The 27,280-nt window shown below is 43.6% G+C and overlaps 1 protein-coding gene across 3 annotated transcripts; it reads right to left on the reverse strand.

The window, feature by feature from the left end:
• Positions 1-4: 4 nt before the first annotated feature.
• LOC132261053 (talin-1) lies at positions 5-26,682 on the reverse strand. 3 transcript variants are annotated; one of them, XM_059759566.1, is made up of 14 exons: positions 26,582-26,682; positions 17,820-17,931; positions 12,367-12,508; positions 11,622-12,291; positions 10,990-11,493; positions 10,829-10,917; positions 10,461-10,549; positions 9,049-10,129; positions 7,006-8,986; positions 5,303-6,939; positions 5,040-5,230; positions 2,765-3,397; positions 1,197-2,305; positions 5-990 (listed from the first exon to the last, which is right to left on the reverse strand). In XM_059759566.1, exons 3-14 carry the CDS (start codon positions 12,500-12,502, stop codon positions 735-737), a joined length of 8,376 nt encoding a protein of 2,791 aa, XP_059615549.1. In that variant the 5' UTR covers positions 12,503-12,508; positions 17,820-17,931; positions 26,582-26,682; the 3' UTR covers positions 5-734. The 3 variants fall into 3 exon arrangements, with proteins under 3 accessions (XP_059615549.1, XP_059615548.1, XP_059615550.1); XM_059759565.1 differs by lacking the exon at positions 26,582-26,682 and adding an exon at positions 23,786-24,119; XM_059759567.1 differs by lacking the exons at positions 5-990; positions 1,197-2,305; positions 2,765-3,397; positions 26,582-26,682 and adding exons at positions 3,560-4,091; positions 23,786-24,119.
• Between the last annotated feature and the right edge of the window lie 598 nt (positions 26,683-27,280).

Consider the following 27,280-nt stretch of genomic DNA (forward strand, 5'->3'; position numbering starts at 1 on the left):
TGGGTTCATTAAAAGGATTTTATTTCTCTTTAAGTTTCGATGTTAAATACAATAGTTACATAGCATTTTTGTGGGGGAAAAACACCATAATCTTACAAAAAAGACTCTTATTTACCACTCTATGTACATACAAAAGCAGTGGGAGGAAGAATTTTGGCATAATTGTTGCATTTTACTCGTTTATCCATTTCCTTTCTCAAGTGTCAAAAATACACAATATTAAACTTTGTTCATCTCTAAAATTCATTCGTTATTTATTGTTTTGAGACTTTGAAGGCCAAGCTATTCGTTATCCCTTGTTTTATTTTTCATTCCTTAAACCATCCCTTGTTCTCCCTTGGATTCAGGCCATGGACAATTATGGGTATTTTGCGAAGTAAATCGTTTCTCTTTTTTTCTCATTTTATAAAATATATTCTAGTAAAAATGTTAGATTGTATTAAAAATCTGGCACTTTGTGAATTAACAGTATTAATATATTTAAGTAAAAAATAAAAGATCTACCATCTACGTTAATCAATAGTTGATTTGTATCCACTTTATGTTAACAATACACATTGTTAAGGCAAGTTTTCCTTCGTTTCCTTTTCTTTCATTCATTTCTCTTTCTTTTCTTTCGATGAAATATCCACAGAATTGTGTGTGTGTGTGAATTGTGCGAAAAGAAGTGGAAAAACGGAGAGACAATCTTATGGCATCGCGGCTCCTATTTACACTCCATCTCTGTCACTCGATCACTTGTCCAGCCGGAAGTTGTGCGTGTGCGTCTTGTGCTCCGATCGCGACTCCGTCGTCGTCGTGATGATGCGACGCTCGAGGATGCGCTGCTGCGAGCCCACTTGGCGCGCGTCGCTCTCCTGGCTCAACTTCACACTGCCGCCGCCCTCGCTCACGCTCATCTTCGAGAAGTGCTGCTCGAAGTCCTGCTCGAGCGGCGGCGGCGGCGGCGGGAACTCGTCGTCGCGCCGATCGTACCTCTTCGTCTCGTATCTGAGCGAACGAAAGTGTTTTCTTTTAAAGGTTAGCCAATTAGAACAAGCAAACGCAAATTTGCACTCGATTCACTGTTAGGGAATTAATTTCGATCAGGATATTTACACAAAAGACAAAAAGGATCATTCCAATTACTGTACAAGTGCAAATTTTTGAGAGTTTAGAGCTCATTAGCGAAAAAAGCAAGCAATTAATCCCCACACCTTGCTGTGAATCCTTCATAGTTCTGCCCGTTGCTCTGCTTGCTGGCGCCACTCTCCTCGCTCCTCACCGTCGTCGCGGGACCCTTGAAGGTGCTGAATGTCGTTCCGGACCTGCCCAGTGTCTTCTCGTGCAGATCCTTCACGCATGCCTCCAGATTGCCGCTGCTGCTCTGCGTGACCAGCGGCTTGTGCGTCGCCACGGGCGAATTGGAGTCGGATCCCGTGCCGTGGTACGGCCGCGGAATGGCGTTGCCCGTGAGGAAGGTGGAGCGCGGCGGCGGCGGCACGGCCGCCTGGTGGTACGTCGTGGACGTGGAGGTGTTCTGGAAGCTGGGCGACGGCGGTGTGGCATTGAGAGCCGATCGATTGAAGCTCGAGTTCTGTCCGTACGACGCAGAGGCGGAATATTGATCTGGGGGCGGCGTGTTGTAGCCATACTGCGTCTGCTTCTGATACTGATAACTCGACGCATTGCCCGTGTCCGTGTCACTGTCGTCCGTGTAGCCGGCCATCTGCTTCTGCTTGTACTTCGCCTGGCGAATGGCCACCAGACGATTGCGCGCCTCCTCCAGCTGTCGCTCCATCTTCAGCACCTCCGATCGCGCATTGATCTCCTGCGCCATGCCGTCTACCATGCTCGTGTTGATCTTCAGGATGTGCTCCTCCTCCATGTCAATCGCCTGCTGCGCCGCCCTCACCAGATTGTCCGTGGACTTAATCACGGCATTGCCGGCAGCCTGCAGTCGTCTGCCCGACTCCGAGTTAGGATCGGACTTCACTTTGCACGCAATCAAGAGCTGCGCCGTGGACGCCGCCACTTGGCGCGCCGACGAAATCAGCGTCTCTTCAGTGCCCACGCCCAGAACCAGATTCTGCGCCGCCTCCACGAGACTGTGCGTGGCCGCGGCCACGAGACGCGCCGCCGAGATCAAGCCCTCCGACCACTGCCCATCGTCTGAGGACGTGAGCGGACGTCTGGCCACCTTTCCCTGCTCGATCAGCTCCTTCTGCGCGGCATTCGCGGCGCGCACGAGCGCCGAAGACGCCGCCATGATGCCTTTGGCAGCCTCCAAGATCATCTCGTCGAACTTCAGGTTCTCATCCGCCAACTGTTGGCACAAAAAGAACACAATGAACAATCTATTTCAGACTATGTCGGCAATTAATCACTGTCTTTCTATCTAATTGCTCAGAAAGTGTTCTTGACTTCTTAATTTACAACACAAGAATCCTATATTTAATAGAATATCAGTAATATACTTGTCTAAGAAACCTCAATCACCACTACTAGAAATCTAAGACGATACTATTCTAGAACTGGGACTTAGTATTAACATTAGAGCTAGTAATTACCACTTCATGAAGATACATAGTGTCGAAAGGAGGAAAGAGAGACCAAAGAATGCCCACAGTAATAATATGTTTGATTCCTGGGTGATAGTCAAATAGCAACAACCAAGAATATCAAACATATCTCACTGTAAACATCACCACCACCACAAAATGAGAATCTGCGGCCGGAGCCGCTCTTTGTTAGAACATCGGAAATGTTCAAATAAACAACTCACCTTAATGTCCGAGTTGCGTCGTGGACGCAGACTGGCCAGCTTCTTCGCCGCCGCGTCGATCGATGCCGCCGCGCCCAGCAGTTCGTTCTCCGCAATCACGGTGGGATCCTCCGGATCCACCCAATCCACGCCCTTCAGCAGCTGCGCCACAGCCACCAAGTCCGTCACGCACTTCGCCACGCGACGCGACAAGTGCATTCGCTCGTCCGCCGAGGCGCCCTTCAGCACCGCCTCCAGCAGATCACGATACGCCATCGCCACGGCCGCGCCGGCGTCCAGTGTGCGCTGACGCAGATCCGCCGTCTCGGCGCACGACCACGCCACCGAGCGACACACGCTCAGCATGTCGCTGATGGCGCGCCGGCCCAGATTTGCCGCCGCCACGATGTCCGTCTGCAGATTCGACGCTCCCGCCGCGACGGCCTTCGCCGTGGCCAACGTCACGTTCTTCGTCACGCGGATGAGATCCTCCGGTGTGGCCGGCGGACCGCCCGGCCCCGGCGGCACCTGCAGGCTGCGAATCTCCTGCATTATCGCCTCCACAGTGGCTTCCATGGCACGCGTTCCGCGCGTGTGCTCGTCCTCCACGGCCTTCACCGTCTTCAGCAGCGTCGACACGTTCAGCACCATCACCTGAAGCACAGGAAGAAAGTCTAATAGCTGCTCTTCGTCTCTCTTAACACTGAAATGCTTCAGAGAATCTCATATGGAAATCAGTCATTTGTTGCCAATTGCATTACCTTGAAAGTCGCATGTGATTTACGCACCAATTTTTCCAGGATATAAAAGAATTGCTTCGCTTCTCACTTTATTGTTATACAAATATTATTTCAGTGTTATGTAAAATTATATAATATCAATTATTAATTCTCTTTATGTTTCGTATAAAAACACAAAATAAAAAAAAATTGTAAGTTAAGTAAGTTGAAAGAACACAAAATGTGTGAAATGAAAATCTCTTTTATGGCACTTCGTTAGTAGAAAATTTCGTTGGTTATTTTGCTCTTAAGAGCACTAAAATTATAAAAATATCATTGCTGCATCGAGTTCTCAGTGTTGCTTTTCGTTGTCCTCTTGTGGATGAATCCAGACTTTTCCGCAAATTCTTGTTCTCAATTCTCAAACAATGATTCGATCGAACAACACAAATTACTTTAAACAACTAATAAAGTGTGTGATCAGTGACAATAATACAGTCATGGACAATAAGAAAACAAATAAGATTCTCCTCCTTCTCTTCATCTCTCTACAATACTAAATCTGACAATCCATTTGTGATATCTGTGTCGACAATATTTGCAGACACCTCAAACAGGTCTTTAAGTACCTGGCAAAAGAGTAGGGAAAACAACAAAGTAGAATAAAATATAAAACTCTCGCTCAACATAGAATGAATAATAATAATAATAATAGCAAAAGCATCATTTGTGTGAGATAAATGAAAATAATAAATTGAAAAGAAATACAAATAAACAGTGTAGCAAAACAAGGGGATGCAAATACCGTTCTCCAAAAATTAATTATTTTTAAAAAATATAATAATATATATTGCAGAACAAGAAATAGCGGTAGAAGATTCGAGATTCTTGTGCGGCTTTTACGTGCAGACACCAACAAGATGCAGAATGATATTTTTTTTTGCTAAACTCTTTCTTTTAGACACTTCGTCTTTTTTTCTACAATAAAATAGAATACATAAAATAAATTATCTTCCATCAATGATTGACTGTTATTTCAAGTAGAATTAGTTTTTTTATCTTCACTATTATTTATTGTGTTACTTGTTACGCAAATCTGACAAACTATTTTAGGCAATTTTGTTTCTTTTTTAATAGACTAATAAAATTTAGAAAAAAAGCTTTCTTAGCGATAAAAGCAAAAGTTTTTTTTACCAATTTCCTAACATTTACACTTCCTCAATAATTTTATCAACATTTTAATCCAATTTAGTAGAACAAAGTCGTCATAGAGATTAGTAAATGTGAATATAATGATTGATTCACCACACAAAATAGTCAATAAATTAGATTAGAATTGTACCATTAAGGAAATATATAAAACACCCAGAAGCCTTAGCAATTCTCCATATCATTGGCAAGAGACGCTTTCAAGTCTTGCAGCGTCACTTTGTGTGCTTTCTCAAGTTACACTTTGTTAGTTTTATTAAACCATGAGAGAGTGACTTCATCTATCACTCTCACTCTCTCTCTCTCTCTCTCCAACAGAAAGACTTCCATAGAAGAGAAAAGTTTCAAACTAGTCAATTTGTACTCACTCTCGCGCTCTCCTTCATGTCGTTCATCGCCGGATCGTGAATTGACTTGCCAGACGCCAATTTCGTGGCATTTATCAATTCACCAAGAGCCGCCGCGACATCTTTCACCGCATTCATCACCATCACTTGCGAATCCGGCTGTCCGGATCCCAAGCTGCTGGCGCCTCTCTTCACCGCTTCAGCCAATTGCACTGCAAAGAACAAGAAGCAGCGCCAAGTGAATCGCCATTCAAGTGAAGCCAGAAAAACCCTGCAATACTCACAAATCGTCGTTACAGCATTCTGAGCAGCCGACGCCAGTTGATCCTGCGATCCTGCCGCCCCGGCCACAAGCACTTTCGTGTCCTCCACGAGAGCCTTGGCCGTCTTCAGGATGTGCTCGCGATGGTCGGCAAAAGTCCCATCGCCATCACTGTGCAGCGTTCCCGCCGTGGCGAACATGATCGTGGCATCGAGATCGCCAATGATGCCCGACACCGTGTTGGCGGCGTTGATGCACGCCTGAGTGCCGCGTGAGCCCGCCTGCAGAGCCGCCAGCACTTGAGACACCTTCTCAGTGACATCCCGAGCGCCTCTGGCCACATCGGCCAGCGCATTGGCGTCATCCGGACGAATGCCGGTGGTGAATTGAATCAACTGCGAGATGGAGTAGCCCAACTCCTGCACGGTGTTGCGAATGCGCACAGAGATGTCCGAGGAGGTCGTCGTGGCAGAGGCGCCCATCGAGTCTTGCGCCAGCTGCATGTAGTGATTCGTGATGTCCACACAGAGTTGCGGCAATTTCCCCTGATCTGTGCCAGCCTTGGCATTGATCTCATTCGCCAACCGTGCAATCTCCTTGGCGCTCTGCACCATGCGCGTCTGATAGTCCACGAAGTTGTCTACAGAACTCACGCCCAGGAACGATTGGCGTTTGTCCGTGATGCGTGTAATCGAGCGCGAAATCTGCTCCATCAATCCCGTCACCACGCCATTCTCCGTGGCCAGCTTCTCGACGGTTGAGTTGAGCTCCATCAGAGCCTCTCGTGTCGCCGTCACGCACTCATCCAGCTGCGTGTGATGATTCGTGGCACGCGGATTCCCGCCAGCATCCTTGGCCGTCTCCACGAGATCAGACGCCGACTCAATCACGGACTTCGTCTGGTCCAGCAGCGTGATTTGCTGGCTCGAGTGAATCAGATGCGAACACGCCCCAATTGCGCCATTTGTCAGCGGAACGGCGTATCTGGAGATCTGAGTGACGGCATGACCCAAGCTCTCGGCATTCCTCTTCGCCGCCGCGCGCACGGCATCCAATTTGTCCGCCATTTCGGCCGCCGCATTCACCGTCTGACTCGTGAAGCCCTGCAAGTTGTTCTCCCTCTTCGGCGCCAAGCCCTGAATGCCAATCGACAGGGCGGTCGAGTCCAAGTCCCTGGCGCAAGTGTTGAGCGTGCTCAACACCTGGTCGCATTGCACCTTCCCTGGCGCCCTCTCCCTGATGTTGTCCACCAGACGCTTCACGCTCTCCGACACGGGCTTGCTGTGCAGCGCCAACTGTTGCCACACCGGCGGATCGTCAGGCGTCACGGCCAGAGTCTTCACCGTCTTCACCATCTCCACCACGCCGTCCAGAACCGATCGGCCCGCGTGCAGAATCGGCTCCTGGGCGCGATAACCCTCGCCCGAAATACGCGCCGGAATGCTAATGAACTCCGGCGAGGAGGCGAACTGACGACATGAGTGCACAGCATCCATCAGCGGACGCGTCGCTTCAGCACACTGCTGACGAGCTTGTGCGGTGTCACGTTCCAAGTTCTTCGATTTCTGCACCAGAGCAGACGTCGCTGTGGCCACATCCTTCGCCGCATAGATAAATTGCTGCTTCGCCACTGGATTGCTCGTGTTCGTACTGGCATTCCTGCGGACAAATGATTAATTTACTCTCTACGCCACAACTTTGCAACTGAGCAAATTCCACACTCACCTCGAGATATTGCACAGAATCGTCGTCTGCTTGGCGATGGTTGTCAGTGAAGAAATGAGCTGTTCACGTGTAGCATCGGGATTGCACAGAACCTGGCAGTGCTGCTCAATTGCCTGAGAGACTCTTTGCAGCTGGGATTGCTCCACAAGTCCCGGACGTCCGGCGACACTGGTTGGATCACTCGTGCCGACCAGATATGCCGACTGAGCGGCAGATTCAATCAATCCGCGCATCGATTCCGCCACCATGTTCACCGAGTGACCAAACTCCACGTACTGCGACGACTTGGCATTGTTGATCATCTCACTGATGGCATGCCCAAGGCTGGCGGACTTCTCCGTGGCCGACTCGAAGCAGTCGTAGTATCCCATGTCGTTCAGAGGCTCCTTCGGGTGCTCCAGCATCGGACGAAGGCTCTCAATGGTGCGAATCGCCCTGTCGCACTCCTTCTGACCAGGAGCGGCCGATGTGCACATGTCCACCAGGTAATTGATGCTCTCAGTCACCGCTCTGGCGGCTGCCGCCAAGTGATTCTTTGCATTCGGTTGCTCAGGATCGGCAGCCACGGATTTGGCCGTGAAGAGCAGAGCTGAAGAGCTCCTGGAGACTCCGCGAATGGACACAACGACGTTATTCCTCACCACCTCGTCCTTCGTCTGACCAGCCATCTCCAGCGACACCGTCAGCAGTTCCTTGTAAGCCTGACTGAAGTTCTGACTTGTGCTGGCCAACTGGGCAGGGCTTGCGTGCGCCTGAACGATTCTTCCACCGGCAGCATTCAGATTCTCCGCCGCAAACTTCAGCTCTGTCTGCAATTGACCGTAGGATTTGCTCGAAGGCGGGAATTCACCCATAGCAATCACCTCGCTCAGCTCATTGATTGTCTTCAGAGCGTCATCCACTTCTCGCTGTCCAGGCAGACAATCCACCGTCTTCTCCAGCGCCACCTGCACTTCCCTCGCCGTTTGCGTGAGAATCACGGGATCGCCAATGTTCTGCAGCATCCTCTGCGCCTCCTCAATCACCCGCACGGACGTCAGAATGACATCATCAGCAGCATTAATCACAATAGGATTGTTGTTCGTTGCTGCAACGCCACGCACGCTCTTCGTGAAGTCACCCAGAGCCAGAGCAGTGTCCCTGCCGGCCGCTCCGGCGTACAAGCGATTGCCCTGCGTCACTGCCGACAGGAGTTGCGACATGGCCACGCCGACTTGCTTGCTGCTGGCGCCCAGCTGCTTCGCCGTGCTCTCTGGCGTCTCTCCAGGCAGCGGGCGCAGCGTGTTCTGTTGCGCCGCGCGACGAGTCTCATTCAGGACAGTCCTGAGATTGTTAACAGCATCAATTGCTGACTCCAACTCTTGTCCGCCACATGCTTCTCTGGCGCGAGACGCCGCCGATCTGAGGTCATGAATCGTCTGGCTGAAGTGATGCGTCGTGCGCGAGAGTTGCTGGGAAGCCGTGAAGTCAGACACCGAAGGCTGAAGAGCACGAGCCGATCCGGCAAAGTTTGATCCCACTTCCACGAAAGACTCCGACGCCTCGATCAATCCCAGCTGCGCAGATGGTTCGTCAGGACGCGCAATGGTGTTCTTCGCACTCATGACAAGGCGCGGAATGGCATCCGCCGTGGCTTTGCAGTCCAGCAACAGCGGCTCAATAGCCTGATCATCATTGCTGTACTGCGTGGCATTCCGGGACGCGAACATGCACTGAGTAGCCGCAGAAGCTGCCTGCTTGGCCGACAACTCCAGACGATTGATCAGACGACGCTTCATGGCCGGCGTATTGGCCGCCGTTGTTGTAATGTCACGCAACTCCTCAGCCGCCGTCCGCAGAGCTTCTTGATTCTGCGAATCGTGCGGATGAGTGCTGCAGACTCTGGCCGCTTCCAGCAGACGAGCAGTTGCATCGGCCAATTGCTTGGCAGCAGCCAAAAGACGCCTCTGAAGCTCCTCGTCGGACTGATCCTTCGCCTCGCCTGCAAGAAACCACAATGCAATTAATATAGAATTCACTAATTCAATCGTGCTTTTATCATACCTTGAATATTCTGAATCAATCTGGCCGTCGCTTGGCCCAAGATCTTCGCCTGCTTGATCATCTCTTGAGGATCTGACGAGGCCACGAGTTTGTCCGTAGTGAGAAGGACATTGTCCATGGGATGATCGTCCTGGACGAGCCTCGCTCTCTCCCTGGCACTCAAGCTGATGTGCTCCAGCAGTTCCTTCAGCGTGCGCGACACTTCCTGCGCCGCCGCCATCAAATCCCCGCGCAGCTGATGATTGTCCGTCGCCTCATTGCAGATAGCCACCAAATTGTTGACAGCCTTCGCCACTTCGCGAGCCGCCGCCTCCAATTGATCGCGGCACGCTTTGTTCTGGAGCGTCGGCGCCACAACTTTGGCACAAGCCACCAATTGACTGGTCGCCAGAGCGCACTGGCTGGCCGCCTCGATGACTTTGTTGCGCGTGTCGTCATCCTCAACGCTGGCGGCGATGCTCTTGGCGCGCAGCACAAGGGCGGCCGTCGTGTTGGCCACCGCCTTGGCCAGGGCGAGGAGCATGTCGTGCAACTCGCGGCTTTCTGGGCTCTCCTCGCCGATGGTGCTCAACACTTGCGTGCTGGCCTCACCGACGCGACTGGCGGCGTTCAGGAGACTCTGGCGCGGCTCCTTGCTCTCGGGCTCCGCCGCGTTCAGCAGATCCCTCATGGCATCGCACAGACGCCTCGTGGCGTCCAGCAGACGATCGCCACTGTGATCGTCCTCCATGAGAGCCGCCAACAGGCGCACTTCCTTCGTCACCGTCGGGATGCTCTGCGTGATCTGTGTCACCGCCTCGCCGACAGCCTCGTGATCAACATCATCCGGCTGCGTCGCCGTCACCACTTGCGCCGTGGCGGCGTTCATGGTGGCGATGTGCGTCGTCACGAGCTGCTTCGAGGACTCCAGCGTGTTCTCGCGCCACTCAATCGAGTGCGGATCATCGCCCAGATCAGGAATCTCCGCCTTGGTCTGCAACTCCTCCTGAGCTCTCGCCAATTCCTCACGCCCAGCGGAAATATAGCCCAAAAGAGCACGCTGCGGCTCTGTTAGCACTGAACTTATGCGAATCTCCTTCGACTGCAACGATTGAGAGAAGAAAGGGATTATTAGTTGATCGAGAAAACTGCCTTCTGATTAAATTCACCTACGCCTAAGTTATTTGATTTTGCATTTTAGGAGGCGGCATGAAAAGAAAAGTTGTATTTTCTTTAAATTTTGTTAGTCATCCAATGGTTTGTAGCTAAAATCTAATGCTAAGAATAACTAATTAATTGTACAATGATGCAGAAATGTAAAAGGAAAAAAATGAGGAAATAAATAATTGTTTTTGTACATAAAGAATACAAAGTTGAAGCACATTTCTTTGCTAATTCATCAAAGGGAGAAACAATCAAGCATGAAAACTTACCAATGGCGGCTGATGAGCCAAATTCACCTGTCCAACAATCGCTCCGTACTGTACATTCGTCATATCGCCATGTGTGTATGGTTTTTCTCCTAATATCAGCGAGTTTTTACATACACGATTTGCAACAAATAAATCCATTGCGATTTTTTTTTACATAGAAAGAAATAAAAAGACAGAATAATAAATCTAGAGTGAAGACTAAGAAAACCGTGGCTAAATTCTATATCTATGGCTGTTGCTGGTATTTAACAGTGTGTGTGTGTGTATGTTTTTGGGTGTTTTTCAAAGTGTAAACAGCGAAAAAAGGAGGGAAAATAACTGCATCCTATATTTACATCAAATGATTAATATCCTCCACATTTACTTACCGTCAGAACCGCGCATAATTACTGGCTTTGCCAGGGATTCCGTATTAATTTTGCCCACTTTATTCGTCTCGTGCTGCAAGAATGTTGCCCTGTGTGTCAAATAAACATGCATTAGTGCAAAAATTCCCTGAACAATTCTCCACATTCCAAAATCCACTCACTTTGACGGCGCCACGCTTTCCTCCACCATCGTCGATCCCTCATCGCCCTCAATGCCGAAGTGATCCTTGCTCTGCTTCTTCTTCAGGATGATATCGATGTAGCCAGAGATGAGATGGACAATCTGCTCGGCCTCTGTCGTCTGCACAGAATAGTACTGATCGGCATAATCACCGAAATCCAGTGTGAAGGTGTTGGGCGAAGCGCCCCAGCGTCGGACAGTGGTCAGTGGCCACGTCTTGAGGATCTCCTTGGTCTTCTCGTCCAGGCGCAGCACAGAGTCCTTCGTCACACCCAACAATCTTGGCACCAATTTATTCTTCCCACTCAACTTCTCCTTCACCAGGAAGAATGTCACGCCATAAGTTGGCAGTTCGCGGGCTGTTTTTGTGTACAGCACCTTTGCATCAATCTCCGACGACTCGAAATGCTTGCGATGCTCAGCAAAAATCTTCTTCTCAATGCTTTTTACGCGAACATACGACTGCGGCAGAAACTCCTTCAAGCTGTGCGAGGTTTTGCAGCGAGACAGAGCGAGAGAGAGGGAGAGAGACAAGAAGCCAGAGATTGTAAGTTAATTGTGTATTGATGTGACTGCGAGATAATAGGAAAGGAGAAGGAAAAAAACACTCACTCCAGAAATCCAGTGGTGTGCTTCTTGTCGTTGTAGTCGCCAAATTGAATTTGCGCCTGAATACCTGCGAATTCACATGCTTTTTCCTGTGTGACCGGATGTGTTCCATCTAAAATTGCATCTCTCGCCTGCACATAGAGCAAATTCAATTGCACCGGATCGCGCGAATCGATATTCTGATCGGAATAGAAGAACTTTCGTCGCAACAACACCGTCTCGGACTCATCAATGCCCTGCTCGCGCAGCGTCTTGCCCACTTCCACCCAATTGATCTCATCGTCCGTCTTCAGCTTCTTCCTCAGGCTCTCCATCTTCGCGTCGCGATCCTTCTCCGCCACCTTCCGACGCAGTGTCAATGTACTGAACTTGTTGTCGGGCAAATTCTCATTCTGCTTCTCATTCTCCTCACGCACCAAGCCGTACTCCTCGTGATTTGTAATGCCAATCTTTGTGCAAATCACCACCATCAGTTGTGACACTGGATGAGAGTCATCCACCAGGATTGTCTTCACCGCTCCGTCCAGCATTCGCACGCGCAGCGTCCGCAATTTGCGCCGATACTCGAGCACATCGTGATTGTGGAGGAAATAGTGGCCCAAGTGGCGGCCAGACTCCAGCCACACGCCCTGACGATTGTCCTCATCGGCCAAGAACAGGCCATACTCTTGAGCTGTGCATACAACATATCCCAGCAGTCAGGAGATTTTCTCAAGACAAATTGCGCATTTTTTCATATTATACTCACGTTGTCCCTGAACAGCTTCAGCAAATTTATCCCGAATAATCTTACATGCATCAAATACTGTTGTACTCGGATCAAATTGGATTGTCTTCGTGACACGTCCACCCTCTAAACTGATCCTCAGCGATAGCGTGGCCATTGTGAACTGAAACAGAAGGAGAGAAACACTTTAGCAGTCAATTTCTTTGAGAAAAAAAAAATCACCGCCGAAGAAAGCGAATTTCCATGGCGAACAATTCAATATTTCTTTGCCTTTCTGCAAAGCTACACATGTATATATACACACTAGCTCTCTAGCTATACACAATGTGTCATTTCCTCCTGAGAGAGTGGCTTATGTCCACAGCGGATTATTGAATTCATCCCCCGTTCGTCGAATTCCCCACACATAAGGGATATAGAATTACGAAAATTACATAAACACACTCAAGATTGATTAAATAAAGAATATATTCCACACTCACAGTAGGTATTTTCCTCCCTAATGTGATTTAATGGACTCATCCTCGATTGACTGACGACGAAATTCAAGACAATAATTACCTTATAAGACAGTTGAAGGCATGACAAAGAAAATATGATTTTTACCGGGAAGATTTCCCCATCGCATTCCAGAAAAAAGTAGACAACAAGCAATATCAAGAAGACTTGAAATAGGCGACGTTCAGTGTTATCATGTTGACAAGGGAATCATGACAGTACAATGAAAAGAATTGCAAAAAATCAATACAAGAGCGTTGGCATTTAAAGGACAGAAATGTAAAGGAAGAAAAAAAGGACAAACGGGAATAAAAGAGGTCACTTGATAAATGAATGATGTATATATTTATGTGTGTTTCACAAAAGTTCTTCTTAACTCCCCATCCAAGAATCCCGTTCATTCTATTTCGGTCTCTAAATTGTTTGTATCACTGCAATTTACTTGTTTGCAACTTTTATCCTTTTCAGGATTTCCCATTGTCTGTTTCCCTCGTCAAAGACAATCCAACAGGAATTCCTGTAATGTTTTTTGCCTCCATATGTACAATGTAATGTGCATTCATTGCCATTCACCCACAACTTTCATGCATAAATACGCTCTTTACTCTTCAAGTGCTCTTTATAAACACATAATTGATTATAATGTGATTTTTATATCAATTTTACTCGAGAGGAAAATGAATACTTCAACTGTAACTCTTTTATATACTCAAATTTTGATGATTTTTGTCAGCACTTGAAGGCTTTTGTAAAATTTGAATCTGAAATAATTGCCACGAGAGGCTCTAATACGTACAATATGATTTTATAACATCATTTGTGTTGATTTTGGCAACATATTTTTACCTATTTCTCACGAAAAAGTATTCAATTTCACATCAGTTCCATAATAGGCTTGACCGGAAAAATCCTGGCCTTCATAAGCCAGTCAAAGCAGATGTTTATCAATCCCAAGAATTATTTTACACAATATGAATATAGAGAAACAAATCGATCTCACCGTACATTCTTTTATCGTATCATATTTGTGTCCCTTAACATAGTCAAGAGCCCTTGAAAATGCTCAACGGAGAAAAGTAATGGGGATTGAATGAGAAAATCTTGCACTTGACTACAATATTGCACATGGAGAGAAAATACAAATCGGAAAAGTTGGGTGGAAAGTATTTGAAAAGTCGTTGACTTCATGCCTCAATATTCTTAGATTCTCTTGCCAGCAGCCATTCTTCCCTATCTCACAGGAATATCTTTTCTCACTTTCCAATTCCCTATCTTCACCTCTCTTTCTGCGCCTTCAACACACTTTTCCCCCCTTCGTCTCGCCCTTTAAATTTCACGCATCATAATGCGCTCCAGAATAGAACAAGAGAATATATTGTAATGTTTTTTAACCTGGTTCTGCTGAGTCTTCTCGAATTCCTCAAAATACAAATACGGAAAGCATTCTTCGCATGGACAAAATATCTTCACCAAATTGTTGTAGAATGAATCGCGATCCATTTTATTTCTTTTTTTCTACTCTTTCGACCACCAATTCATCGTCAATTGCGCGACACAATCATTCAACGAAAGACGTGCTCTCTTGTACAAAAAAAAGCGGTGGAAGGAAATTACATGGAAATTAAATCAGTTTCATCACTACTTAGTCTATTTTCGAACGCTCACACACACAATGTTTATCACCCGCCGAGGAGGCAGAGACAACTGGAGACAGTGAAAAGTTGTTTGATGTCAGATACTCTCCAGTACCTTGATGAAAATACCTCCAGTGAAAAGGAGAGAAAGAGGGAATGCCGGGGAATTTTCTCTCTATTTTCCACACACACACGCAAGCACACAGAGTCGTTGCTATCGTTTTCCTCTCGGCAGTGGCGTCGGGATTGGGAGTAAAAAAAAGAGCCCCATTCTTGACTTTCAAGCGCATGACACGACAGGGCGAGAGACAAGGGATTTCATTCCCATATCTTCTCGCCTTTCCCACCCAACTCGCGCGGCACTTTTCTCGCTCCTTCGTGTGCTTTTCCTCATTTTTTTTTTGACAAATTCATGCTGGAGGAAACCTTCAATGTTATATATGGAGAAAAGAAAGACCTCATATTAAGCTTTAAAAGGGCGTTTGAGCTTCACCATTGTGAGTGTGAAGCACCATGGAAATGAAGAAAAAGCACAAGAGTAGAGCATTTCATTGATCCTTGCAACTTGAGACTCTTGGCATCTCATAAAATATATATATATACACACACATATTACAAAGAAACATAAAAATTTTTCCTCAACCTTAAACATTATTGAGTGTGAAAAATTTAATTAAACAGCAAATTGCAATTGAAATTCAGTCAAAATTCCACACAAGAAAGACAAGCAATTCATGTTTAAATTACATGGGGAAACTTATTAGAAGTCTGTAGAAAGTTTCTCTATACAACTGGAAATTGATTAACATCCACAGCGTTTCTGTTGCGATAAAGTTTCTTTGCCAAAGCCAAATAACATGAACGACAATTCATTTATCACTCCACCTTTCACACCCTCATTTAAGAAAAAAAGAAACAAGGTATTTTGCACTGAGTGTGTAAAAAGCACGCAAATCAATGGAAGTTGAATTGCAGTGGATTTCCGAGCTCAGAGCTCTTGGTAAATTTTGACAGGCTATATGGATTTGATGGTGGGAAAAATAAATATCAGCCACTTTTGGACATTTTTAGGCGAAATGTTGCCGTGAAGCACCAATAAATTTCCGTGGAAAGGTAAATTTTGCTACAGAACTCCACAGAGTGCGCCTGAAAGTGCTACAATAGTGCTTCTGCAGACTCAAATATCGGTTAAAGTGGTTTCTGGATGATGTTGATATTGCTGCTGGAGAGCAATTGGCGGTGTTTCCCATATGTCCGCACTGACCAAATGTTCAAGTCCAGCCAACTCAACTCCATGGCAAGTGTGTTGAGTGCAAAAGCAACATTTTATGCCAACATAGTTTTCTATATAAACTTCTCGCTTCTCAATCTGACGCGGAATATTAGCGTCAGATGTTTACAGATTAAGAAAGAAAAGGAAGAGGAAAAAAAAACTTACCAATGCAAGTGAAATTTATCAGAAAATTCATTTTGAATCTGCAGAAATTTCTCTCTTTCATCGCTCTCGTCTCTCTCTCGCTCTCTTTCTCTTTTTCTGGGATTTTCAATTCAAATATAAGGGAAGCTTATGAATCACTTCAGAAGCAGTTAACTAACGTTTATCACTTTTATAGCCACACTTCAGTTACCAAAGCCACGACTGTCACAAATCTCACCCTCCCGTTTGCGATGGAGCTCCGCAAGTTTGCTCTGGATGGGACAATTTGGGAAGGAAAGATGAGGCAAAACTTTATTCTTGTTCTCCAATATAGGACTACTACTTAGGAAATATAGAGAGATTTTTATCAATTTTCTTCTCTGACTTCGCCCAAACTTTTTATTCCCTCTTTCTCTATACTTACTCTACATTTCAATCGAATTGAGAGTGAAAAAACTCAAAGTTCAACATCAAATACGCTGAATTACAAACACCCTTTAGAATAACTTTCTTTCCAAATCTAATATCTTTGGTATTTAATCAAAAATTTGTTCAAAATACTGTCTATACTTAGAGGCAATTTTGGTGATTCAATAAGACAAAGACGAATTCAAGGCAAATTCGGTACTAAAGCACTTTCATATATATATATACTTCTTTTAACAATTATTTAGGCACAGAAAACACGTTTTTAAATCTATCAAATTGGAAAATGACCGAAAAAGTGTAACTCTATATATTTAATTATTATTGCGGATTCTGAGTGACTTTTGGGCACAAGATGGTATTTGGAAGTGAAGAGGAAATTCACGGAGAGTTAAAGGAGTGTCCTTTCGGGACAACGGTTAGGCCTAGAATGACAATAAGTATGGGATGCTGTACCGCCAGAAGGGTCACACAAGCTCCGCTCTCAAACACGAAACACCCCACAACTAACCACACGCAAGTACAACAGTTCTTTCCATCGCTCGCCCCTCTTCGCCCAAAAACATTAACCATCATGTGGAACACTATAACCACCCCACCATTGAGATATGACTGCAGTGTTCTTTTCACCCCTACAGCATCCATACGGCCGTCCTCGTCGCCCGCACGGCGCCGCTGCTGCCGAGCGAGAAAGAGACGCGCGCCCAGGATTCTCAGCGGGATAAGTTTTAGAAACCGAAAATAGCAGCGACACAGCATAGTATAGATATCACCAGGAACATCGAATCCCTCTTTCTGCCCTGCTAATTCAACATGAAATGCACATTTTCGAGAAACAAACACTGCATTAAATGGTCTCTAAGGAGGCATTTTCTCAAAAATGCTCAAAAATCCTCCCTGAGGACGGTTAATTATCGGAACATCACTCACGCGCACAAGTCATGCGCATCACACGGTCACTTCTTTTTTTTCCTATTATTATTTGCTCACGAGAGAACTTCAATACTATTTGAGAAATAGTTTTTTATTTATTCCCCCTCTTCCTTAACTCAACAAAACTTTCCCTCCAAACAAAAAAAAACATAAACGAACAAAGTGTGAGAAGAAAGGAAATATCTTGTGATAATTGTTAATGTAAATTGAATCAATTCAATAAGTGTTTAATGAGAGAATTAGAATAGATATTCAGTGTGATATGACGCTTTATTTGCAGCTTTTATTCCACCAATTTAAAGAAAATCAAACTCCACGATAAGATTCCCCTATTCTTTTTTATCTTTACATATATTTGCAGTACAACTGCTATGTTTGTGTGGCGATGGAGAGAAGAAGCACAGTGTCGCGACATCGAGGCGCCGCATGGAAAAGCGCCAAGACAAGAAAATACTATGACGACATTATAGTCAATGTACAGAGACATTTCACTCCTTTTTCCCATCCCCCCATCGCCAAAATGTATTTCTTTAAGAAAGAAAGAATTACAATCAAGATCAACTTACCTTCCTTCACTGGGGAAATCCTGGGCGTTGATAAAAATTTTGCAGCAATTTTCACACCAATCCAAGTTACAGATTTTTCACAAGTCAACAAGATGGACAATCATAAAAAGTACTGCAAAGAGAGTGAGAGAGAAAAACAAGAATATTCAATAAATTATAAAACCAAGCACTGAGGATGAGATTTTAGACAAACATCCACCAATATTGGTTGTAGTAGCGAAACGACGAAAAAATAATTTATGTGTATTTATACAGAGGCAAAAAAAGAACAACAACTTAATTGCCCACTAAAAACACCCACAAGGGGGATGAGAGAGAGAAGATCTTCCATCAAACTTCCGTCCCACCCTATCAAGCTAACGCACAAGAGTGCGATTGGGGAGGCTGCGAGGGGACAAAAAGAGTGTGGAATGAAAAGAAAATTGTGTGTATCCGCCAATTTTTTCCACACACAACACAGTCGATATATCGCTTAAAGTGAGAGATATAAAACCTCGTGCCACAAGAGATTCATCCCCAAAGCGCCACGATCTCGGCTCAGAGATAAAAGAACACCCCCGCACACACGCCGCTTCAATAGTAGCAAATCACGCAAACTATAGAGAAATAAATATTAGTTGTATGAAGGAAAATTTTTATACATCCCATTATTTACTCGCTCTTTTTTCCCTCTCCCCACAGAATATGTCACTCTTTTTTTCTTTTTGCTCTCCGCCACACACAACAGGGAAAAGTTCTCTCCTCTATCTTTTCCTCCCGCGTGGAGGGTGAATATACATAAAAGCTCCGCGCTGTATATCTATTGCCAACCAACGTTATATCTCTCCTTCTTCCCATACAAATACAATTGGAAAAAGTCGAATAGCTAAATGGCTGGATGCTGGAGCCGATGATTGGCGCCCGCCAGTCGGACTTTCAGAGCTACAACGTCACACATTCACCACCATCATCCCTCCGGGGCGTCCTCCAGTCTCATAGCAGCTGGCGGCAGAAAGCCGAGAAGCTCAGCAGCATTTCACCCACTCACCATCTTCTCTCTCTCGCTCGCCCCCTTCCCGGCCGCCCAAACACTCTCCACGCCATTCTTTCCTTGAGTATTTACCAACTATTCCACGTTAAATATTGCCAAACAGTTTGTACAACCCCTTAACAACGGCAAAAGCTCAGCTTCCTGTGAAATGGACATGTTCAGTTGTATGTAGCCAGCAAAATGCTAATATATAGAGGTTAAGGCTTCAAAGGACGCAATTAGAGAGTCTTATTCAATTTCACAGAGCATAGCAGACAATTCTGTGCTTGTTTAACTGTAGAAAAATGGTTACAAATCTTCTGAACATGCGAAGTTTGCCAGATAATCGGTAGATTGCTAAATAAATATCAATCAGAATTAAAATATTCTGTAAACACTGGAAACATTTCACATTTATCTAGCCAAAAATAAGAATGTGAACAAGAAACAAAACTGTCAGACCATCAGTTCAATGAATTCACGAATTCTTAAGAACCCAACGCTATTGACGAAGAGTTCATAACACTGCGAATACAATATGCAATTCACACTTCAACACTATTCTAAAATGCTCAAATATCCAACAAAAACTACTCCCATTTCCATTCTATTTGAAATCAATTATAAATTACACCAGAAAGTTCAATAAATAGTTAATGAATTTTCCTGTCTGCAAGTCTATATTTAAATTTCCCCCTTATTTTGCCAAAGTGCAAAGACTTGAGGCGACTTGATGAAATACAGATTGCAACATTCCCATAAATGCATCTCCAAGAAAAATATACACAAATATTGAGTAAATATGTAAATAAGGATATATTTTCGTATTTTCAGTTTGTATTTCGCCACTCCCTAAATCAATTGCCGCAAAGTTTATTCTTCCCAGAAAGAAAGAAAGAAAGAAAGAAAAAAAACCTAAATATCACCAATATTCAGATGTATTTTTTCGCAAATGCTCTCTAATGAAACATGTTCCAAGGTTTGGGTTTGATGTTGTTCTCTCTCTAGATCTAGAGGGTATAAAAGAGAGTGGGTGTAGCCGAGAAACGCACGCATTTCTCCCCTCACGGCGTTTCCTAAGTAAAAAACGTCACAGTGGGTGTCAAAAGACAAAATTAAATTTGGCAGGAGGTAGACTATAATGATGTAATTGCAGGACAATCCTCTTTATCAATTACAGGGAAGAGGAATGAGCCTAATGAATCACTTATCTTCTCCCTCCTCATTTTGTCCATTGAAAATTTCACTGTACATTTTCTCGAAAGAGCCGCAAGGCGAGTAAACAATGTTGTTATATGTGCTATTGAACGCAATCAAATATAAATCTCTCACTAATTGTCACTCCATTTGTCTGAATTTATTTGCATGCAGAGATCTCAATCTTAATTTCTTCACAGTGATTCAGGCGAAATTTTGTCCAAAGGTGAGGGTGATGAAAAAAGAGGGATAAAACAAGCACAAAAGGCGTGTGATTGGCTAAAGAATGAATTGATAATTTAATCAAATTAAATCCATACTGAAGTGAAGTGATTAATCTTCCTTAAATCAACACACAATGGGAAAAGCATGATGCATTTTCCACACTCAAAACTTCTCCACACACAAGTACACATCAAAAATTGGCCTACGAAGAGGCAGAAAAAGTGTGTGTCTTGCACAACATGAGTTGTTTGGGAAAATAGGCCAAAAATAAATTTCCTAATTTTATATTTCACGCACAAAAATAAAAAAGAACAGCTAAAAACTGTCTTCCTGTGCCTAAAAAAATTCGTCACTTTGCGCGATTGTTCCAATTGTGTTTCGCTGATAAACTTTCTCGTCAGGATTCATCAATGGATTGCATGAAAAAGCTAAGAATTGATATAAAATTGTACTTTTCAGTGACTTTATAAATGTATCATGAGGATTATGTGGTTAAAGATGAAAGCTTACAAGTGGTTTTGATTAATATTATGAAATTATAGTCTTGTCTCATTTAGTTCTATTTTTAAATGGCTGGCAAACCTATTTATTAGGTCGCAACTCACGGCAGAATATAAACTTTTTCACTATACAAAACTTTTCTCTTTATCTCCCAAAGAGACGCGCGACATGTTTTTGCCAATCTCACAATTTTATTTGATCATCCCAAGCTTGACTCATCGCCTCAAGTCTTTCCTCGCTTCCGGCCAGAGGTCAACCACACACACTTTTCGTACAATGCTAGACAGTAAAAAATCAAAAACCATCATTACATTTATTGAGTTTGTCATAATTTTTATGAGATCATTCGCCCTATCGATATTCATCACTAAAATATTCCGTACAAATAGTCAATGAATTGTATGTATTTGACTTCCTCAACAAAATTGCATGTAAATAAGAATTGAGAGAGAAGAGAAATTTGTGTGATAAATGCAATTTATTGTTCACTTTGTGAACTGTCGTCTGTTTTGAAGCATTCGTGATGGAAAAGTGTGGAAAAAGTAAACGCGCGCGCGGTATATGTCACACATTTATCCACATCAATGGTCTGATTATGTAAAGCACGAAGAAATGCCACACTCTCCACAGCATTCAATGTCTCGTGATGCAAAAGTGCCAGAGCACAAATTCCTCCTCCTCTCTTTATGGGGAAATGGATCAAACTCCAACTGTTTTCAGTAACACACTGCATTTTTTCTGCTGATTCAATCAAGTGCAAATATACGCTTAAGAATTTCCGTTCGAAACAGTTAATGTGATTGTTTATACACACACTGACACACACACATGAGGAGAAACACACATAAACTTCCCAGGCATTCGATCGCCTCATGGAATGTCTCCAAGGCATAAAAACTAGCTTATTAAACTTGCAAAATGATATTTGATAAGTCAATTTTACGTCTAAACCAATGAAAACTTGAGAAAATCATCAATGTCAAACACCGAAATCCCTGATAAAGCGCATTAATGATAAGGAAAAGAAGATAGCATTGATAAATATTGCCTTTAACTCTCACGATGCTCGAGTGATATCTCACAAAGTCATCGTACGAATGCTCACTTTGGCTCTTTCGTAGCTTCTTCTCAATCAATTAATGGACATTTCACAATACTTCATCAAATCAAAGTGACAAAATATCAAAATCTGTCCTAATTGACTCTTCTTTTTCATTTTTTTTTTCTTCTTCATACGAAATCCGAGAAAAGTTGGATTGTGTGGAAATTTCGGGTAAATTTTCAATTTGGCATCGATTCAATGAGACATAGAAAGAGATGAAAGAGCAAAAAGCCATAAGAATGAGACGAAAAGTGAGTTGAAAATCATAAACAGCCAAATGACTTATACACGTCTATCAAATCAGCATTTTCGTGAGTGCGAAAGAGAGGTTAAATGAAAATCTCTGACGATGGACATTATAATATTATTACACACATCATCATCTCGCTTCTCTACATCTTCACATCTTCTCTTCGTCTTTTGAAATAAACACATCCTTGCCAGAGATGAAAAAATAGAATAAAAAGTCAAGGGATAAAAATAAAAGTCACATTAGATATTCATATACGCAAACAGTGAATTTTCATCATTATATCTTTTATCTGAGGGCTGAGTCTTGAAATTCGTCAAAATCAGAATCAGTGGAAATTGACTGATTTTGAGAAATTTGCGAGTCTTGAGTAAAAATCAGTCAGAAACCGAGTCAAAATTGGCTTAAAATCAATCAACTCGTGTTGACATGAGAACATCGAGTCAACACGATTGCTCAATGTCTCAATTTTAAGATTTTACTTCAATTAGAGTATCAAATGGCCATCGATGGCATCAGAAATGGATAATAGAATAATTATTCTAATTGTTTTTAATTTTGTATTGATAATTTTCCTTATTATTGCTGAGATATAAGCATCTCTTTTCTTGCGCTCGCGTAAGAGGCTCAGAGACGAAAAATAATTTCTTTCCATGTGCGCTGAGTCCCTGAGAGTCCCTCTTTGCAGTGTCGAGGCAACGATAATCCAAATTTTATTATGTCATACATAATCCTTGCCATAAACATTTTCAGTTTTGAAGGTATCTTTAATTGAATGGACTTCCCAAATTCTTCGTCCTTTGCTTAGTGCTTAAGTCTCATGAATTATGAATCAATGAACTGAACATGTGGACAGATAGTACAAATCCAAGTGTAATCACAAGATGAACAATTGGTTCGACAAAAAAATTGATGGAGAAATTTTAGCAAAGGGGAAGAAATTGATCCCCATCTCGTGGGGCACCTCAAGATCACTCGCAGAAGTCTCATTCTGCTCCTGGGACTTCTCGTATAACCGCAGGAGAACATCTGTACGTAAATAATACACATTATTCACATATTTGTCGCCTGAGGGTTAATTTTTGGCCTAAGTTTGAGGAGCATTTTTATCATTTTCTGCCTCAAACACCTCAACTTGGCTCAAATCAAAACAACAAAATGACGTTTCTGCCTGCGTTCCGAAAGCATTTCCCCTCCCGAAAAATTCCGAAGACTGATTTTGACTCAAGACTCACAAAACTTACAAAATTGTGATCATGTCAACAAGTTAAAAATCGATGAGGTTCTGTTGATTCTGATTTTGACCATTTTCAAGACTCAGCCCTCTGTATTATATTTAACATACACAGACGCTCATTTGCCATTTGCACTCGCATTTTCCAAGATAAAAGACCACATAGTAAAACTGGCCATGAATAGGAAATTCACACATTTGTATTTATATGTTATGAAATTTTCCGAATGCACAATACTTAAAATAGATATGCTTGACATTGTACTAAATTTGAGAATCATCATTTATCACAGATATTCATTAGGAGGGAATCAACTTTTCCCATTTTTCATTCAACTCTCTTGGCTGAACCTTAAAATAAAGTCAGCGCATGAACAAGAAAAAAAAAACCGGATAAAACTCAATGTAAATCTATGACAGAATTGAGGAAAAAACTTTGAAGATTTACCAGTATTTTTTCTCTTTGCATCAACATCTGAATTACGCACAGAGATGCTTTAACTTCCTCGGTAAAATGTGCTGTTCACAATCATCAATTCCGTTTTGCACTAGATTTACAAATTACTCATTCATGAGTAAATCACAATTCTATGTTTAGTTTTATCTCAAAAACACTCACTTCTACGAATTATAACAACTTTTCCTCCCCCTCTTCCTTACTCAATCACCTCCTTAAATCAATCACGAGGCATTGCAGGAAAATCTAACTTAATGACAGAATAAAAAATCAATAAGTTTTCACAATTTTCCCACTCAACATTTTCACCTCACTAACACAACAGCAATCATGGTAATTTTACCACCCTGTATATTCTCTGGTCCTTTCCAGGGAAAAATAGCCCCTCTTTCACATGCATTTCCCAGTGGAAAATCGCTGTGTCAACAATCCAGAAAAAAGGTCTCTCTATGCATGAGTTGAATAAAAAACAGGGAAAAACATCCTCTCGGGAAAATTCGAGTGGGGTGACGAAAAGAGAGGCAAAGAGAGAGAGAGAGACTTTTCCAGGATAGAATCACAAAGCCGGCTTTTCCAGTGAGCAATACGCTCTCTCTCTCTCTCGATTTCCACATAAAGAGAATAGTCAAAGCGCTTTTCTCTCCTTTCTTCCTCTTTGTCGATAATAATTGAAAACAATTTCCGCACTAATTGTCTCTGGTTTTCACGGGAAAAAAATGCGTGACAAACTTTCAACTTGGCTAATCAATAGAAAAGTCTGTCGATCAACTCGAACATACTCAAAATTTGATCATGGTTTTATCTACAATCTAAACGGAGAATCACTAGAAAAAAAACTACTTTTAAATGCACAACACGACTCTCAATTGAGTGCACAAGAGGTGTTCACCTAGTAAGTGAAACAGGTGAAAAATTGGGAACCCGCGCGCGACTGCTGTAAAATGTTCCAATTGTGCGAAAAGTATAAAATGGATTAACGAGAAACGAACGCCACTCACAAGTGACAGACACTGAACTAGAGGAAAAACTTTGAGTCACACACGAGCACTGTGTGTGACCCCAAACGCGAAGGCACATCAAGAAAAATCGATTTGCACCGCATCCGGCCGTCCATGTGTCCCTCTCTTCCTCTGGCCAGCACCGCGACGCCTCACTCCGCCACTGCCGTACGCCTGAGTCACTTCTTGGGAAAATACTTCGCTTTGATTACGTTCTGGGAAGGAATGATTGTACAATTCGCTGCCGGAATGATAAGAGACGATGAAATGCTTCAAAGCACTGACATTAGAAGTGGTTTAACAATTATCAACTGCTTGTTAAGTGTCTCAATGGCGTTTTACACAAATATATTCTTTGCAAAAGAACTATAGTAAAAATAGCATAGAATGACATCATATCTTATAAGATATAATGAATTCTACTTAAAATATGCTTTGTTTCCTGCTAGAATCATCATCTTAGATTGTCAAGAATACAGGCAATAAAGAAGACTTCATGAAACGATAACATTGAAGACATCTCAGTCATCTTGGCGGTGACAAAAAATAGTCTGTAGTTTATTAAACTTGCGACATTTCTGCGATAAAGTGAGTGGTTAAGAAAGTGCATTACAAATCGACAATTCTCTGTATTCATCTGTCTTATCAACAGTCCAACAAAAAGCCCCAAATTGGGACTCATTTCCAGACGAACTCTGACACGGTTTTCCCCATCGTACTGAACATTCGACAAGTGCTGAGGCAAGCGACCGCTCTCCTACCCTTCATTCACGGCCCCAGAACAGCTCTGCTGGCAATCGTGCCTCATCCGATCTGCCCAGTCCACTCGGAAATTCATCTCAGTGTCTGAGGCGAGCGCGAGTTCGCGTTTTTAACCATGTGTTTTGATTACATCCCACCTTCCTCCTCGCCATCAGCCCAGAACTCTGCCACCGAGCAAAAAACGCCGTCTCCGTGAGACGTGCTTAAAATATCTCGATGATTTCACATGCAAATAGTGAGTCTGTGCCGCGACTCCCGATGCTGCTGTGCGTCTCTTGGCCGAGGACTCCTCCAGGAGCTGCCACTGGCACTGCGGTCTGGAGAGCGTGAGCGACACGAGTGCGAAATATCAATGGAATTGCCGATGTGGGTGGCAAGTTTGCCACCCACTCGCGGCCAGTGCTGCGGCAGAATGCGCTCTGCCTCAGCTTCCCATCGGCTGCCAAGGGAGTTCCCGTGGGCGAGACGCAGCAGCGAAATAATCGATAGTGAAGAAGATTCACCCGCGCGCCCAGAATCCGTCCACGGAGCGCCCAAGAAGAGCCCCAGCGCCAGCGAAGTTACATAATAATAATCTGCACGGCGGCCCCGCTGAAGAGGCGCGCCGTGGTGGGGAGAGTACATTAATTAAATTCTTCTTCTCGCGCGATGCGGAATGGGAAAAATTATCGATTTTGAGGCCACGACTGCCAAAAAAGGTTACACTGTGAATTGTTTGACATTTCCTCTGCAAAATTGCATTTTCCGCCGTCCACAAACTGCCCGCTATGCCCAAGACCCACTCCATATCGCAGTCCGGTGTGGCCACAGTGATCTCATCGTACTTCCTGAACGGCCAGAGATAGTGGACAGTGTGAGGAAAAGTCGGAGAAAAGAGGAGAAAAATAGGGTGGAAGAGACAAATGGCGGATGTTGTAGGCGACGAACATCTGAGAGAAAAATGCCCACTATTGCCACTTTTCCGGCCACCAGACGCACCAATTACACCTGCAACACTTGCTGGATCAACTTAACTGGGTCTACTTACCATTTATAATACTATTTGATGGGATTTTCGGGGATAAACACAAGAAAAATATCAACACTGACACTTCACGCCCCTTTTCTTCACTCTCCCACTTCACACTGAAAAACAATCGCAGCGCTCGCGTCTGCAAGAGGCTCTCTCGCAGTCCAACCTTCACGGCGACGATGCGCCAGCATCGGCCGCTAGTCGAACTGATTTCCCGGGATTTGAATTCGCGAGAAATGATGTGAAAAATCGGAAAAATCGCAAAATGCAGCAATGATCAGAGAAATGAGAATGAAAGCAATTGACTGAATTCTTGGTCTCATTAATAACTTGGTATTTAAATCACGACAACGTTCTAATTATATTAAATCGCTTGATTTATTATGAGATACAACAAGAACGAGAAGAGCACTAATTAAGTTCATTTACATTTACTTCCTAATCTATCCAATATTTTCAGAGCTAAAAACTATGGAAATTAGTTTAATAATAAAGAACAAAATGCAAGAAATATTCAATTTGTGCTCCGATTCCATTTGCACTTATTAAAAATGCAAACACAATATTATGAGATTGTTTGACAAAGTTTTATTAATTCTTGATTATTTTATTTAATAAATTGATATCTGCCGGAAAGGCCAAAATGCTTCCATTAAATTAGCTTTTCTTTGTCTTACACAATTTTTAAACCATTTTTTTCAGAATCTTCAACAA

Source organism: Phlebotomus argentipes, unplaced genomic scaffold, assembly GCF_947086385.1.
Source record: "Phlebotomus argentipes unplaced genomic scaffold, Phlebotomus argentipes genome assembly scaffold_18, whole genome shotgun sequence".
In the NCBI taxonomy this organism is placed as follows: Eukaryota; Metazoa; Arthropoda; class Insecta; order Diptera; family Psychodidae; genus Phlebotomus; species Phlebotomus argentipes.

Excerpts from the sequence above, each read along its gene's own strand:
- LOC132261053 (XM_059759566.1), bottom strand. The coding sequence starts at position 12,502 with ATGGCCACGCTATCGCTGAGGATCAGTTTAGAGGGTGGACGTGTCACG. Across the intron at positions 5,231-5,302 it reads GAATGCTGTAACGACGATTT|TGCAATTGGCTGAAGCGGTG; the intron begins GTGAGTATTGCA and ends TGTTCTTTGCAG. Across the intron at positions 2,306-2,764 it reads GACGCAACTCGGACATTAAG|TTGGCGGATGAGAACCTGAA; the intron begins GTGAGTTGTTTA and ends TTGTGCCAACAG.